The 17,523-nt window shown below is 49.8% G+C and overlaps 1 protein-coding gene across 2 annotated transcripts; it reads left to right on the top strand.

Annotated features, from left to right (window-relative positions):
• Positions 1-992: 992 nt before the first annotated feature.
• On the top strand, positions 993-16,687 carry DAO (D-amino acid oxidase). 2 transcript variants are annotated; one of them, XM_045534619.1, is made up of 11 exons: positions 993-1,114; positions 5,997-6,199; positions 7,235-7,349; positions 8,525-8,601; positions 9,257-9,322; positions 11,046-11,100; positions 12,265-12,369; positions 13,559-13,641; positions 14,583-14,700; positions 15,378-15,476; positions 16,166-16,687. In XM_045534619.1, the coding sequence occupies exons 2-11, from the start codon at positions 6,006-6,008 to the stop codon at positions 16,295-16,297; spliced, it is 1,044 nt and encodes a 347-aa protein (XP_045390575.1). In that variant the 5' UTR covers positions 993-1,114; positions 5,997-6,005; the 3' UTR covers positions 16,298-16,687. The 2 variants fall into 2 exon arrangements, with proteins under 2 accessions (XP_045390575.1, XP_045390576.1); XM_045534620.1 differs by lacking the exon at positions 12,265-12,369.
• The last annotated feature ends 836 nt before the right edge of the window (positions 16,688-17,523 follow it).

Below are 17,523 nucleotides of genomic sequence, written 5' to 3'. Positions count from 1 at the left end.
CAACCTCAAATTCCTGGATTCAAGCAATTCTCCTGCGTCAGCCTCCCGAGTAGCTGGGACTACAAGTCCGCACCACCACACCTGGCTGATTTTTCTATTTTTTGTAGAGACAGAGTCTCGCTCTTGCTCAGGCTGGTCTCAAACTCCTGGCCTCAAGTGATCCTTCCACCTCAGCCTCCCAAAGTGCTGGGATTAGAGGCATGATCCAAATGCACCCAGCCTTTGCATGCATTTTCTTATTTCATCTTCTCCTTTTGATTTGTTGACGCTGAAGGTAGAGTGGTGGAGGCTGGACCGTCAGAGCTAACCCGAAGGATGCCTCGCCCAGGACTGGTTGGTCCCTCTTTCTGGGCCTCCGTCTCCCCATGTGTACAGTGAGGTGCCTGAAGATCTCTGGGCTCCCACCATCACAGCTCCAGGTCTAGCCCTGGCAGAGGAAGGGCCTGGAGTCCTGCCGCTTGTGTCTCTGGGATACCAGAGCAAACAGCCACACATCCTCGCAGCCCAAACAGGCGTCACCTCAAGTCTCTCCTTGGCCTCGTCTGCCCAGCGTCCCAGAATGGCATTTGGGCTGGCTGGCTGGCCCTGGGAGTCCCTGTCCTGTGCCTCTGGCCTGTCCTCGGGGCTGACCACCCCCACCCGGCAGGCCAGGCGCAGAGTGGCACAGGGGACAACCAGACCCTCCCCCAGGGTGGCAGCGGGAAGAGGAAAGAAAGGGAATCATCTCCAGCTGGCCAGAGAGACGGACCTTCTTGTGCCCATCAGCCCTCCAAGACCGCCTGCCCTCCCTCCCCTCCTCCCCTGAGGCCTGTCCACCGGGGCGCGAGAGGAGCCAGAAAAGTCAGGGAACTTTTCAGGGACTGGGAGCCAGGGGAGGCGAGGTCTCCCGGCCGGCCCAGGGCCAGTCCCTGAGGGCAGTGTGGTGCCCAGCCCCACCCCTCGAGCTGTGCCCTGTCCACAGCTTCAGACTTTGACCCTGCACTCCAGTCCTGGCTGCCGGGCAGAGGAGCAGAGAGGACTGAAGACAAGACACCCCAGAATCAGGAGCCCCCCTCAGGAAACAGGAGTCTGCGTCCCAGCAGCTTCTAGTTTCTGCAGCAGTTTGGCACCTCCGGTGAGTGGCTGATGCACCTTTGCCCTGGCGTGGGGGTGGGGCTGGGTAGAGAAGCTTGACATTACAGGGGACAGGAAAGGACAAACCCAGCCTCAGGCAAATGTCCAGCAGAGAGATGAAGCTCCAGCTTGGGAATCAGGCAGGGGACCTCGGGTAAGTGGCTGCCCCTCTCCAAGCCTCAGTTTCCTCATCTGGAATGCGGGGGTCATAACTCACCTCTCACAGGGTGACCTTGAGTATTACAAGAGGTGGTGAATGCAAAGTGCTTAGCCCAGAACTGGGCACATAGCAGGTTCTCCTGCTAGTTATTATTTTTATGGGGGAGTTCATAGCCTGGTTCTCAAACTTTTAAAGCCTCTGTTCCATTTTAAAGATAAACTCTGAAAATCTCAACGTCCTAAGAAGTAGCCATGTGGTGCAACCAGGAAGAGCTGGCAGTGGTCAAACGCCTCACCCGAGACTCACTCACTGATTTGTTTTTTAGAACGAGACTTTCATATTCTTGGCGGTGTGCATGGAGCAATCCGAGGCACCAGCTGCCTCCGGTTGCTTTCTAGGGGACAAGGGAGGGTCTAAGCCAACAAACACGAGACTGAAAGACAAGCAGAAAGCATGCAGTGCCAACTTATTGCCGGCTGCCTAAATATTTTTATGGTGAAGTGCAGAAAGCTCCGCTAGAACTGGGGCTAGATCCGAATGCTGTCCCATACTGATGGTGTAACACTGGGGAAGTGTCTTCCCCCCACTGAATCTCAGTCCCTATCTGCAGAATGAGGATAATAACTACTCCCAGCAGTTAAATAAAGCAGTTGAGAAGATTAAGAGGATTATGTCTGTATTGCATCTACATGTGTCTAGCAAGTGGCAGAGGCCAAAATACGTTGGTTCCCTTCCTGCTCCCTGCTTACATAGACATTATAATCACACACACACATACACAAATATAATAATGCCAGCTGTTTGCATCTTGTAGGATGCATACTCCATGCATGCTTGGTTGGAGCAACGCTGTAAAACAGAGAAGAATTGCAACACTAATAAAAACAGTAGCAACAACGAGAAAATGTCTGACTTCATAACAAAGCCGTGTGCATGCAAGTCCAGAAATCCAGTAACTACACGCATGAATGATTATACCTGAGGCTGAGTCTGTCGGAGCCTACAGTCTGGCTCCTACATCTAATGAGAACCTTATGCACTTATATTGCACTCCAATATTCACACGCACACACGTGCACACACACACACACACACACACACACAGAATTGCTATCATCAGTATCTAGTTTGGTTCCTATAGTGGTGTTTTTCAAAAAAGGTAATTGACTTAGGACTCCCTTTTATTCTTTTCAATTCTATTCCCACCAGCACAGTAAAAAATTCCTATAAACGTTGCATTTTATGCTGCGCTCTGTTTTTTTTTTTTTTTAAATGCAGGACTCTGAAACATTGGCTATTTCTCTTTACCTGTGTGACCCTTGGATTTTTCAAATCGTGTGATCTGCCAGCATAGCGTGGTGTTTGAGCACACAGACTTGTGAGTCAGGCTCAGGCTGGACTCTGCTTCTCACCAGCCGGGTGTGTGTCTGCAGCTTTCACGTGTCTGAGCCTTAGTTGCTTCATTTGTAAAATGAACATGATAATGACCTCTGGGGCTGTTATGACGACTATACCAGATAATGCACGTGAAGCTCTTAGCACAACTACTGACATATACTAGGAGCTGAAAAAATAGTAGCTATTGTTGTTACCTCCATATGGCCAGTTCTTTCTTTTTTTCTTTTCTTTTCTTTTTTTTTTTTAAGAGACAGAGTCTTGCTCTGTCACCCAGGCTGGAGTGCAGTGGTGCAATCATAGCTCATTGTGACCTCAAACTCTTGGGCTCAGGTGATCCTCCTGCTTCAACCTCCCAAAAAGCTGAGACTATAGACACACACCACCATGCCCGGCCAATTTTTTTTTATTTTTGTAGAGATGGGGTCTGGCTGTGTTGCTCAGGCTGGTCTCGAACTCCTGACCTCAAGCGATCCTCCTGCCTCGGCCTTCCTGAGTGCTAGGATTATAGGCGTGAGCCTCCACGCCCGGCCCTAGTTCTTTTCTTGACTCAACCTATTCCTGCCTTTCACAGAGACTTTTTAACACCAAGACCCCACAAACCTCTTAGCATAACCTCGTGACTTTCGCTGAGTCACTTCTCTTTTCTAGGGCTCAGTTTCCCCATCTGTATAAGGACATGTAGCTCATCTTTAATGTTTTACACACAGGAGAAACTGAGGCCAGTGCTATACTTGTTCCTCTTCATCTTGGCCCGTTGGTTCTAGAAGTTGCCACCAGTCATGGCCCCAGTGTCGCTCTGGGTGCCCCTTCGTGCTGTTCCCTTGGGTGTGTGCCACTGCTCCTCACCAGCTCGTTATGGGAGACGCTCGAGTGACAGCTCTGCTTTTGTGCAGGTCTCTTTCTCTCTGTCCAGAAGCCTCCTACAGGTTTTCAAACCCTCTTCTCCCACCTCACACGTTCCTATTATGTAAAAGTCGCTCCTTTTTTCTCCTCCCTTTGCTGCTTATCTAGGTGAGGTGAGGACGGAAAAAGCACAGGCTCTGGGAAAGACAGACCTGGGTTCACACCTGGCTCTTCCTCCAACCCTTGTTATGACCTCAAATAATTGACCTTGATTCTTCGAGCCTCAGCTCCTCCTGTGAATTGGGAACGATGATCCTCACTGCTGTCATTTAGGACAGCTCCCAAGCACCTTACAAGCGTTTGCTCTTTCGATCCTCATAAGAACGCCATTCATTCATTCATTCATTCATTCATTCATTCATTCATCTGTCCATCCATCCATCCATTCACTGAGTCCCTACTATGTGCCAATCACTGTGTGACTCTGGAGTGGGGAGACAACAAAGCTGGGAGCTCTGTTAGCCCTTAGAAGATTACAGAAGAGGAAAATGAGGCTCAGTTGGGATTGGTCAGCTCATCCTGGTTTGCCCGGGACTCAGGTGCACTCACTTTTAGCCCTGAAAGTCTGCATCCTGGGAGCACCCTCAGTCCGGGCACACCGGGGAGGTTGGTTACCCTCATCCGGCCAGCTTAAGAGACTTGCCCAGGATCCCACAGCTGGTGTGTGCCAGAGCCAAGCTGTGAACCTGGGTGTGTCCGCCCCACACTGCCTTCTGGATCCATCACAGGGAATCTGCAAAATACAGGAAAGCCCTTTCTTCTTTTGCCTTCTCGTTATTAATGTAGGAAAGTGGTCAGCTCTCCAGAAATTATGTAGAGACAGTCAGAAGGCCCAGAGAGGGCAAGTAACTTGGCCAAGGTCACACAGCCAGCCAGAAGTGAAGCTGGGTCTGACCTTCCCTTCTTCCTTTCTCCTTCTGTACATGGCGATGATTTTTTCCAATGAGATTTTCAAAGTGCATGGAGACAGAGGAGGCTCCCATGTACTGAGGGCCTACTCTGTGCCAGACACTGTACCAGGAACGTGTGCTAAGCTTGTCATTTAATCCTCAGGGTGACCCTGTGAGATTAGGGTGACCCCCATTTTACAGATGGCGAGATTGTGTCTCCAGAGGCAAAGTGTAAGGAGGAGGGATGGAAGGAGGACAGGGTCCCTGAGAGGGTCTTCCCCCAACTCTCCCGGCATGGAAGCTGGGAGGAGAATTGTCTAGAGGAACGATACCTTTGCATTTCTTGGTTCTATCTCCAACTTGGCTTCCGAAACCACAGCAGAGTCCAGTTCTTGTGGGCTGGAGCCGTTTCCCCCCTTTACAAAACTAGGCCGTGTTGAGAATGTCCTGCTGTTCAGAGCCACAGGCCCGAGAGTTGCCGGGAGCCAAGATCTGTGGGAGGAGAGTTGTGAGTAAAGAGGAGGGAAAGTTGAATTCGGCTCTTCCGGGCACAAACAGTTCTCTTGTTCTGCATCAGCAGGAGCCGGCGGGAATATCTCCCTGCTGTGCAGGCCCAAGCAGCTTCAAGGTCAAAAGCTGCTAGGCCTCCTAAAGTTCTGAGGGCCCAACCAGGCCAGCACCCCAAGGCAGGCCGGGTTCTGAGGCCAGACACTGCGTCTGACATGCATCCGCTAGCTGCCGGCCCGGCACACAGTAGGTGTACAATAAGTACATGTCGAATTTGCTGGAATAGAAATTAAATCCCAGTGGCACCCCTTACTGGCTGTGTGACCTCAGGCAAGTCACTTCACCTCTCTGAGCCTCAGTTTCCTTATCTGTAAAATGGGGTCAATAACAGCAGCCCCTACCTCATTAGAATGTGGGGAGACTTCAATGCACTGATGCATGTGAAACACTTAGCACTGGGCTGGCGCACGGTAGATGCTCCACAAATTCAGTAAATCACCCCTTTTGCACTGGGCACCTGGTTAAGTTTTTTACATTTGACATCTTGTTACGTCTCCCATTGATCCTCTAAAGTGTGGGTTATTAGAGGTTGCAGCTCTGAAGCGTCTTGCTCAGGGTCAACGGCCAGTAGGTGGCAGAGCTGAGGTCTGAGATTAGAAGCCAGAGCCCCTTGTTCCAACAACTAAGACTGCCCAGTCTTCAGTCGGCCAGGCGCTCTGCTGGGTCTCTTACAGTCTCAGCCTAGAAATCGGGTGTCTGGGGAGGCTCCCCAGGGAAAGCTGCGTCACTTACCAGCTGTGTGACCTTGGGCAAGTCTCATGGTCACCTCTCCATGCCTCAGTGTTTCCATTTGCAAAATGTGAAAAATGATAGTCCCCACCCCCTGGGGCCATTGTGGGGATCAAGTTGTAGAAAGGGCTTGGCTGCATCTGGCACTTGTAGGCCTTCAGTAGACGGTGGTGACGGCGCTGCTGATGATGGAGATGATGATGATGATGGTGTGCCTCCACGTTTCCTTCCTGCAGCTTGGCAGGATGCGCGTGGTGGTCATTGGAGCCGGGGTCATCGGGCTGTCCACTGCCCTCTGCATCCACGAGCGCTACCACTCAGCCCTGCAGCCACTGGACATGCAGGTCTACGCGGACCGCTTCACCCCGCTCACCACCACAGACGTGGCTGCCGGCTTCTGGCAGCCCTACGTCTCTGACCCCGGAAACCCACAGGAGGCGTGAGTGAGGGTCACATCGTGTAGCCTGGGGGTTCCATGGGGCTGAGTCTGCAGAGGGAGTTCCCCCCATCAGGTTTGCATTGCCAAGAACAAGCTGCTTAGGGAAGCTCCGGTATGGAATGACATAAAGGAAATACACATATTCAGCCCCTACTCTGCGCCAGACACTGTGTGCTGGGAGGCTTTGTCTCCATTCTTCCCTAACCTGGGTAGCTGTGAATTCCGTATGCATTGGTGAATCCAGGAAACTTCCAAGGGGGTGGATCAATGCTCAGATTTATCAAAGAAGTTATCACCAGCTGCTTCAACAAATGACCTCCCCTCACAGTGAATAAGGGCTCAAGCAGAAGCCTAATTCTCACTCCCGTAAATTCCAAAACCGATGTTCCCGATCAGAAGGCTCCTTCCATCTCATGGCTCTGCCATCCTTCTACATGGCTTCCAAGGTCACCTCAATGTCATTCTCATGGGCCAGTGATGGCAGAAGGAGCATGCAGAACCACAGGGGCAGAGTCTTTAGAGTCCTTTGGCCAGAACCAAGTCACATGGCCATGCCTAGCTGCAAGGGAGTCTAGGAAATGCAGTTGTGCTGTATGCCCGGGGGGAAGAGGAAAAGTTTTTGGGAACAGCAAGCTGATGTCTGCCACTGGTGTTTACAGTGGTGGGTTCCCCCAGAGCCAGAAGGGACCGTGTGGTTCACAGTCCCCAAAGCCTGGTTAAAGCTTTCATTGAAACTCATCAGCCATGTGGTCTCAAGCCAGGGTGCACTCCAAATAATTATGATGGAGCACCCTGTGTTTGCCCTCTTCCCCAATCTACTGATGGGGCAATACTGGAAAGTTTGGGAGAGGGAAGACCTATGGGCGCTTGGGGCATTCCAAGAGTGCACAGGGTGGATTTCTGGGTTTGGGACACAGCCTCACCAGCCTCCGTGATTATTAACTCCATGATCACAGCCCCATGCCAGCTGACCTTCTGAGATTTTCCGCCCAGCTCAAGGCATTAGCTGACCAAGATTCTTTGTGATCCTTTCAGGGACTGGAACAAGCAGACCTTTGACTATCTCTTGAGCCACGTCCACTCCCCCAATGCTGAAAAAATGGGCCTGGCCCTAATCTCAGGCTACAACCTCTTCCGTGAAGCCGTTCCAGTGAGTGAGGCATCCTTCATCGTGAGGATGAACAGCTCGGGGTGGGAGACGGAGGGGACAGAGCCTTGATCACAGATGCGGGTGGGGGTCCTGAGTCTGGGGTATACTTTAACAGACTCCTGGGTTCACAACAGGTTTACTTTAACTTCTATTTTTGCTTTTATAAATTATTTTTGTCTAAAATTTTGCTGTTAAATTGGCAGAGAATGGAGAACCTTCTGGTGTCAGGGGGAACTAGCCTTTGATGGGTTTGGCTAATAGTCATACATGTGGGCGCTTGGTTCCAAAGCCAAAGCTTTCTTGTGCCCCTGAGGTCCCAGGGCTTTTATCAAGGTGGAATTAAACACTCATCATGGCAGAAACTGCCAAAGCATTTATCATATGCCAGGCCCTGTCCTAACTATTCTACAAGTAGTAATTCATTTCATTCTCACAATGACCAGGAAGTGCTGTTCTTTCCCTCATTCGACAGGTGAGAAAACAGAGGCCAAGAGAAATAAAGTGAACTTGCCCAGGGCCACTGAACTCTCAAGTGGCAGAGCCGGGATTTGAACCCAGGCAGTCTGTGACCACATGGTGCCCAACGTGTGCCAAGAGGACCAGCATGGCCTTGGGGATGTGCTCAGACTGCTTAGAGAGGGAAGGTGATCCTGCTCAGTGCCCAGAGCCCTGGGCCGGCCCTCAAGGTTTATGTAACCCTTAGTGCTGTGCTAAGGGCTTCATCCACATTCTCTCTGTCACCTTTCATGGGAACAATAGTGATTGTCTCGTCCTTGATACAGACAAGAAAACTGAGTCTTGGAGAACTCAAGGTAGTAAGTGGTGAGGTTGGGGTCTCCACCAGGTTGTCCCTAGGCCCTGTTGTGTAGTGGGGTAGTGGCTAAGTATAGTGGTTAAGACCACAGTGTGTGGGTTCAAATCTCAACTCCACTGTTTATTAGCTGTGCAACCTTAGGCAAGTTATTTAACCTTTCTAATCCTCAGTTGAGCCATCTGTAAAATGGGGATAAGAATAGTATCCACCTCAATGGCTTGCTATGAAGATTAAATGGATTATTATAAGTAACATGCATGGCACAGTGCCTTATGTACAGTCAGTATTGCAGAAGTTTTTGTGACTGTCATTATTACTGACCTCTACCTATCCCTGTGCCCCCTCTCTCCTTCTTCCTCAGGACCCTTTCTGGAAGGACATAGTTCTGGGATTTCGGAAGCTGACCCCCAGAGAGCTGGACATGTTCCCTGATTATGGGTGAGGTTATTGTCACAGTCAAAGGGGACTGAGGGGCTGCAGTTCAGAGAGACTTGTCCAGAAGGTGGCAGAGAATGGAGGCACCAGATTTTCTGTCCCTTCCCAGGCCTAGAGCCCCTGGTACCCTGGTTTCCTGGTGCTCTGCCCAGATTCTTCAGCGAGGCGCTTCAAACTGGGCCTTGGGCTGGGGGGACGGGGGAGGGGGGTAAGGGACGTGGAATCACAGATCTCAAGCCCAGAAGCTCCATATGAGGAAACTGAGCTTCAGAGAGGCCAAGTGACTTCCCAAGGTCACACAGCCAAGTGACCAAACTGGGATTCCAGTCCAGTCCGTGTGGCCCCAAATCCCCCTCTCCCTTTCTCTACAGCCTGATGCCTTTTCGATTCTCCCCTCACCCCCATGCCTAAATCCCCTCTACAAATGCACGTCCAGCCTCTACTTGCATACCCCAAAGTCAGGGGTGGCTTTGCCTGATAGAAACATTTTCCTTGAATTGAGCTGAAAGCAACCTCCGCCTTTGAACTTCACCCAGTGGTCCTGGATCTACCCTTTGCGAGCACATAGAACAAGACTGCTCCCACCTCCATCCGGCAGCCTTCAAATATAGCTCTGATTTTGACCTTTATTCCCGCCTTTTGTCTGCCATGACTCTAGCTATGGCTGGTTCAACACAAGCCTAATTCTGGAGGGGAAGATCTATCTGCAGTGGCTGACTGACAGGTGAGATTTTAAGCTTCACTTTGAGGAAGGCACCTCCCAGGGACCAAGCTGTAACAAAAGGTGGTTTATACTGACCAACCCCAAAGGTTGAAGGAAACCCTTAGGCTCCGTGCAGGAGCTCTCCTTGGTCCTGATCTCCACCGTGCCTGGAGGCAAGCGGTCCTGCACCTGCATGGGCAGGAACCACGTGGTAACTATTAGTAAACTCACCCAAATCCCTAATGTTTGGGTGATAGCTTTAATGGCTTCTCTTAAGTTTTCCAGATATATTTACATCATCTGCAAAACATAAATTGCCTTTTATTTTTATATTACCTTTTTTTTTCTTCTCCAGCTGCTTTGGCCAGTATCTCCTAAACAATGTTAACTCATACAGGTGATGGTGGATGTCCCTGTCTTGTTCCTGACGTTAATAGGAATCTTGCAGTGTTCCAAATTAACAAACATTAGCTTGCAAGATACATTGATATTTATACTCACATACTTTTTTATTAAGGAAGATTCCATATACTTCTCATATATTACTATTTCATTAAGATTTTTAGAGATCTGGACTGGATGATGGCTTTTATCAAATGGCCTGGGGATATTTCTTAAAATATGGATTTCAGGACCCCACTTTATGCCTATTGAATCAGAACCTCTGGGATGGGGTTCATAAATTTGCTTTTTTTTTTTTTTTTTTTTGAAACAGGAGTCTTGCTGTGTTGCTTGGGATAGAGGGTGGTGGTGTGTGATCATAGCTCACTGCAACCTCACTCTCCTGGGCTCAAGCAATCCTCCTGCCTCAGGCTCCAGAGTAGCTGGGACTACAGGTGTACGCCACCATGCCCGGCTAATTTTTCTATTTTTTGTAGGACGGGGTCTTGCTCTTGCACAGGCTGGTCTTGAGCTCCTGACCTCAAGCAATCCTCCTGCCTTGGCCTCCCAGAGTGCTAGGATTACAGGCATGAGCCACTGGGCCCCAGCCCATAAATTTGCATTTTAAGAAGTTCGTTGGGTGATTCTAATTAGCTCGGTTTGGGCACCATTGTGCTAACACATGGCCATTTCTCCTAACTTTGGGATGCTTATGACTCCTGTCCAGCCTCTTCCAGGGGAAAAAAATGCTCCCAGTTTTTCTATCTTGAGGAAATCATGTAAATGAAATAGTCCTGAGGGTATGTTTCAGCTTGTACATGGTTTACTCCCCGTCTTTGGATGTATCTACTATATTTCTAATAGTGACAAATATTTTTCCTCTGAGACACTTAAAGGGAGGAGTGGTATCCTCAGCCCACCTCCGTCCTCATGCTCTGCTTCTGACAAGGGAGCCTTTGACATTGGCCCACCCCTGCCCCTCCTCCACCCTGAATCTCATCCCCTTTGATGTTACAAAGCAATATGGTGGTAGTAGGAAGTATTTGGGAGCTGCAAAGGCCTGGGTTTGAGTCCCAGCTGTGTTGTTGACTAACTATACAGCCTTCAGCAAGGCCCTTCTCCCATCTCCATCTGCCCAACAAGGGGCTTGGACCATGTCAGATTTCCCAAGGGACACTTTGGGGACCACTGGTCCAGCAAGGTGCTCATGCACTGACTTGACTACACAGTCATGTTCTCAAGGAGCATCCTGTGGGACTAACGTCCACAAAGTTTCTTTGGGCAATGCCCGCTATGCCACTCTCTTGAAGGGATGGAGCAGCGAACTGAGCACTGGGCTTTTTGATGTGTCTCATCATCCCAGGTTAACTGAGAGGGGAGTGAAATTCTTCCAGAGGAAGGTGGAGTCTTTCGACGAGGTGAGCTGCAGGGATGCAGGGGGGGTGGGGTGGGAGGGAGGAGAAGAGGGGAGAGCCTCTGCTTTCTGCTGCTGGGTCAGGGGCCTCTTTCTGAGGCTCCCAGGGTCCCCATAGGCCTGTCCCAGACTCTAAGTCTTTTCTCAATCCCAGGAAGACTCAGGTATTCTGAGGGAGGAGGTCTCTGCCTTAATGTCGGTGGTAGGAACAAAGGAACAGTGGGATCGTGGTGGCCTTAAGGGGCTGACTTGTATCTGAGCCTCAGTGAGTGTTGGGCTAGAGAGCTGGCTTCCTTTTCCCAGTATCAGCTGCACTCCACTCCGAAGGTCCCAGCCACTTGTTTGCTTCTACTGACACCTGGGTTGATGTTCTGCAAAGTTCAGTCCTCTCCGAAGCACCATCACCTCCGAAGCATCATCACCACCACTAGTAATGACAGTAGCAACTGCCACCACCTGGCACTATGTGCCAAGGGCTTTGCTGTATGACTTCATTCAGTCCCAGCACCTAGAATCATGCTTGGCACATGGAAGGGGCTCAGGACACGTAGCTACTAGTACTATATAATGACGACTTACCTGTTCTGGTCAGGCCCTGATGAACACTGGAAATACATGGTTGGCTCAGATGTATCCTTCATTCTCAAACAACACTGGTTCATGAACAGTAATAGTGCCTTGCAAGGTGTGTGTCCCATGACTGACCTGTGACAAGAGTCACTGGAGCTGGGCTGGGGAGCTTGGGTGCCCATCATGCTACGTTCTTGAGTTGTTGAGTATCTCATACATAGAGCTAGGGGTTCCAACGTGTCTTCTGCAAATGCCTTGGCAGAGTGGAAGGCAAGAGAATGAAATTATTAATAAAAGGCATCAGAGGAGGAAGAGAACTATCTCTGTTTCCTTTCTGACTTCTTCTGGGAGGTGCCAAGCCTCCCCCATTCCACAGAACTCCGTTCCAAGCAGTTTTCTCTCCCGAGTTGCCCAGGATCCTCATAGCAGCCTATGAACAGGCATCATGGTAGGGGCAGGCGAGCCTCACAGAGGGGTCATTGAGAACCCTCTCTGCCATTCCCCAGGGAGCAGACGGCTACTGGGTAGGAGGAGGGGGAGGTAGGGAACGGGGCATACCAGGGTCCTCACTCCATCCTCCCCGCTTGGTTGCTGCCAGGTGGCAAGAGGAGGTGCAGATGTGATTCTCAACTGCACCGGGGTGTGGGCAGGGGCCCTGCAACCAGACCCCCTGCTGCAGCCAGGCCGGGGCCAGATCATTAAGGTGAGTGTGAGGGTGTGCCCTCTGGCTTTTTTGTTTTTGTTTTTGTCTCATTTTGGTTTTGTTTTGTTTTGTTTTGTTTTTGAGATAGGGTCTCAGTCTCACTCCTGCGCTAGAATGCAGTGGCATCCTCATAGCTCACTGCAACCTCAAACTCCTGGGCTCAAGGGATCTTCCTGCCTCAGTCTCTTGAGTAGCAGGGACTACAGGCACGTGCCACTATGCCTGGCTAATTTTTTTGTATTTTACATAGAGATGGGGTCTCACTATATTGCCCAGGCTAGTCTGGAACCCCTGGCCTCACGCAATCCTCCTGCCTTGGCCTCTGTGCCCGATCCCTCTGGCTTTTGTTGATAGGAAGATTGTTCTGCGTGCTTATTTCATTTCCAAAGATAGTGGACAAATCGGGAACATCTATTACAGGAGGACCCCCGCCACCAACTTAGAACATTGACATGTTAAAGAAACAAGGACCAGGACCCTCCCTACTCCCCGTAATGTTCTCTTTGTGTATGTATGCTTACTATTGTATAAAAATAGCAAAGATTTATGGAGTGTTTACGAAGTGCCAAGCACAGCCCTAAGCACTTATTGTATTAATTTAATCCTTACCACAACCCTTTGAGGTGGGCACTATAATGTCACCATTGCCATCTTACAGATGAAGAAACTGAGGCATAGAGGAGTTAAGTAACATGCATAAATTCACGCAGTAGTCAGCGGTGGAATTGGGATTAGAACCCAGGTAACCTGGCTTAAGAGCCTGTGCATGGGACCCTCCATCCACGCCTGCCTCTCACTGTGTGTGTGCATGCATGTGAGTGCATATGTGAATGTACGTATGTGCATTCATAGGTGTGCAGATGTGCATGCTTGTGGGGGGGGGAAGTGTGTGTGTTCTTGATGGGAGCTAATGTGTATACGTGTTCACACATGTGTGCTGAGGCTTTTCTGTGGACATGTGGGTGAGGCTGTGCAATGCTTCAGGGAGCAGGGGTGGCTCTCAATGAGGGTGGCTCTTCCTGCAAGAAGCAAGCAATCAGATGCAGACTTGAGCCATGGGGCTCATGAGAGGACCAAGGAACCAGCCTTGCCACTCTTGTCAGGACATCTAGCCACAGAGGGAAGCAAGAGCAAGGGGAACCCATTGATTCAGCTCCCCTGACGAGACCTTCCTATCCTGAATCAACAGGTGGATGCCCCTTGGATGAAGCACTTCATTATCACCCATGACGCAGAGCACGGCATCTACCAGTCCCCGTACATCATCCCAGGGTAAAATCTGACTGTTCTAGGGCAGAAGAGGGGGCATCTTCATGCCCTCTTTATGCCCCTGCTGCCTACCCTAGGCTCCTAGCTTGGTCCCTGCAGGTGTTTTCTTCCAATGTTTTTTAAGTGAGTTTGAGCAATTAGATCCCCGGGAAGGCAGGACTCAGCCTTGATCGAGCTCTTTCGTGAACATTCTTTTGGATGTGACAGTAGTGGTGATGCTGGTAGTGGATGTGATGGCAGTGACACGATTATAGAAGTGTTATGAATGGCAATAATGAGAGTGGGGATGGGAATGGTGATTGGGGTTGATGGCGATGACAATATTAATGGTGAAAGTGATGATACCAGTGAAGATGGTGGGGTGTTGATGGGATGACAATATCGTTGATAGCAGAATGGTGGTAGAGGAGATACCATTGTTATTGATGGGGAAGGTAATGTTGATGGGGGTGGTGATTGGCATAGGATGGTAGAGTGGTGATATTAATGGGGTGGTGGGGTGTTGACGAGGAGATCAATGTTGATGATGGTGGTGATTGGGAGTAGGGATGATGGAAATGACACTATAATTGATGTTAATAGTGTGGCAGAGATGACAATCTCAAAGGCAATGTTAATGATGTGGCTGGACTGACTGCCTCCATGGTGATGTCAATGGCAGTGGTGAAATGGTGAATGGAGTTGGTGGTGATGACATATTAATGACAGTAGTGAAAATGATGTTGTTGATGGAGGTAACAATATTGATGGTAACGTTAATGGTGGAAGGGTCGTAGTTAGTGTTTTAATGCTGATGACAATGGCAATAGAGGTGGTGATGATGGCATTAGCAGGGATGACAGTGTTGATGGTAGTGGTGACCTAGTAGAGATGGTGATAAGGGTGAACATTCATCTCAAAGGTTTTATTTTCCTTCAGCCTTGACACTCCTCATTTTTATCTAGGATCCAGACAGTCACTCTTGGAGGCATCTTTCAGCTGGGGAACTGGAGTGAACTAAACAGCATCCAGGACCACAACACTGTTTGGGAAGGTTGCTGCAGACTGGAGCCCATGCTGAAGGTAAGGTGTGGAGTGATATCAGCATCCTAGACCAGGGTCCTGGCAGCTTGGTTACGAGGACTTGAGAATGGGAAGATACCACAACTGGGACAACTGGACATATTAATTCCAGCAAGAGACTATGGCATACACCAGAATTTGACAATGTACAAGGAAATCCTTGCTATGGGCTAATGAAACCTATCTGGCTATGGCTAAGAGTTGCTCCCTCCTAAGGGGACATCCCCCAAACAACTTAGTCTGTCTTCATGCAGAGCAGATGTACTTGTTGCAGAAATAGTTTTCACATTTGCCTGCTAGTGGTGATGATGGTAGTGATGGTGGGGGTGGAAGTGGTGGTTGGTGTTGATGGTGATGAAAATGCTGAGAATGGTGACACTGATGGTGACGAGGTGGTGACCATTGGTAATATTATGGCAGTGCTGATGATGATGGTGGGGGTTGATGAAGATGGGGGTAGTTGATAGGGTCAGCGGTAGGGTGGTACTAGCGATGGTAATGATGTTGGTAGCTGATAGACATGGTCATGGTGGTAGTGGTGATTAATAAAGGTGACTGTGATGATGTTGGTGTTGGTGATGATGGTAATGAGATTCTAAAGCTAATTGCCTGCCACCTAAAAATGGCAGCAGGAAAAAAAAAATTCAGACATGAGTTACCCGCACTTTTTGTTCCAGGATGCAAGAATTATTACTGAATGGACTGGCTTGCGGCCAGCACGCCCCCAGATCCGGCTAGAAAGAGAACAACTTCACATGGGACCTTCAGACACAGAGGTATGCTCTCCTGGCAAGGAAAGTCCTGCCCTCCTCTACCCCTAAGATGTTCTCTGGCAGTTCCAGAGAACAGTCATGTCTGACCTGAGGCTCCACACAGCCTCCCTGGCAGGCAGGGGCAGTGGTGGCTAACATCCCCTACTCTAAAAGTGGAGAAACTGAGTCTCAGTGGTGGCAATGGACCTGCTCAAGGTTCCACGGAAGGCAGTGCCTCGGTGTGGTAAGGTCTGTGGTTGAGTAGAAGGAAAATGGACACTTATTGGACATCTATTTGTGGCAGACACAGCAGCAGGCTATGACATGAAGGACCTTATTAAATCTCTCCTACGGCTCTTTGGGATAGGGACAGTTCTTCCCATGCTTCACATGAGGAAACTGAGGCTCTGAGAGGTGAAGTCTCTTGCCTAAGTTAGACCACTGGTGGGGGACAGGGCCGGGGTATGATTTGAATTTGACTCCAGGGCCATTTCCCAGATGTCCATGTTGTGGCCACGCCATCATTTATAAGAGTCTAAAACTGTTCTGGGGGCTCCCACCATCCCAGCTGGGTGCTGACAGAAGCTCAGGTGGCACCTGGCTTTGCACAGGATTCTTTGGGAAGCTCCTGAGTCTTCCAGGACAGAAAAACTTCCCCTAGCCTTTCCACTGTCCCTCCCAGACCTGGCCACCTTCACTCTTTCCTCTCCTAGGTCATCCACAACTACGGGCATGGAGGCTATGGGCTCACCATCCACTGGGGCTGTGCCCTGGAGGCAGCTAAGCTCTTTGGGAAGGTCCTGGAAGGAAAGAAGTTGTCCGGGAAGCCACCATCTCACCTCTGAAGACCCCAGTGACCACAGCCCCAACCAGGACTCCCCGCTTCCCTTGGCCAACTAATCAATGTGCTCCTCTATAAGCCACTGCCTACCCCTCACTCCACCCCTGGCTTCTTTCTGCAAAGAACCATGAGGTAGGAGGAAATCAATTCCTGGAGAAGAGCTCAACCCAACCCGGGACCCTCCTCTGATCACTGAGGTCTCTCTACCCTCTCTGAGTCTGACATTACAAAGAACAGATGGGGGGCTGTTAATCCAAGAGTCTTCATAAGAAAGGCTAGCTCAGAAAATCAAAGAGGACAGCTCCCCAGAGCCACAGAAACCTGAGGATAGTTGAGGCTAAGTAACTTGATTACACGTCATACTAATATATTAAAGGTTCTGAAAAGCTCTGCAGCAAAGACAGCTATCTGGTCTTGTTTAATCCAGTGCTGCCTAAACCTATCTGGGCTATGAAAACCTTTTGTCCAGAGCACCAGGGAATGCCATGGAACACCTTTGAGGAAATGAGGTAACAGATCTTGTTGTAGGAGGTTATACGTAGAACTGGGGTTGGAGGAGGAAGATGAGGTGAGGCATTGAACTAACACATGATGCCTGGTCCACATTCAGGTCTCCAAATGGTATCAGCTATCTGCTGCGTGGCCCCGTGGCCACCAGGTGACCCTTGAGGAGGGGTCCTCTGTAGGGATCACTCCACAGGGAGCCCCTTCATAGAGAACTGTCTTAGTCCATTTTCTGTTGCTTATAACAGAATACCTGAAACTGGGTAATTTATAAAGAAAAGGAATTTATGTCTTACAGTTATGGAGGCTGAGAAGTCCAAGGTTGATGGGCCACATCTGGTGAGGGTCTTCATGCTGGTGGTGACTCTGCAGAGTCCTGAGGTGGCACAGAGTGTCACATGGTGGGGGGGAAGAGTGCGCTAATGTGCCAGCTCAGGTCTCTCTTCCGCTTCCTAAAAAGCCACCAGTTCTGCACCCATGATGACCCATTCATCCATGAGGGCAGAGTCTCATGATCCAATCACGTATTCAAAGCCCCACCTCTCAATAGTGCCACACTGGGGACTAAGTGTCAACATGAGTTTTAGAGGGGATGTTCAAACCATACCAAGAACTAACGTCACCAAGCATACTCCTTGTTTGGGGGGCAGATTTAACGTCTCTCTTGCCTGCAGGTGGTCTCCCTCTGAGATGGCAAACACGCTCCCAGATATTGTTTGAGAGCCT

This window comes from Lemur catta, chromosome 21 (genome assembly GCF_020740605.2).
Source record: "Lemur catta isolate mLemCat1 chromosome 21, mLemCat1.pri, whole genome shotgun sequence".
NCBI classification, from domain to species: Eukaryota; Metazoa; Chordata; class Mammalia; order Primates; family Lemuridae; genus Lemur; species Lemur catta.
The sequence above is the reverse complement of the archived record's forward strand: the minus strand, read 5'-3'. Positions and strand labels throughout refer to the sequence as shown.

Excerpts from the sequence above, each read along its gene's own strand:
- DAO (XM_045534619.1), top strand. The coding sequence starts at position 6,006 with ATGCGCGTGGTGGTCATTGGAGCCGGGGTCATCGGGCTGTCCACTGCC. Across the intron at positions 8,602-9,256 it reads GACATGTTCCCTGATTATGG|CTATGGCTGGTTCAACACAA; the intron begins GTGAGGTTATTG and ends CCATGACTCTAG. Across the intron at positions 13,642-14,582 it reads TCCCCGTACATCATCCCAGG|GATCCAGACAGTCACTCTTG; the intron begins GTAAAATCTGAC and ends ATTTTTATCTAG.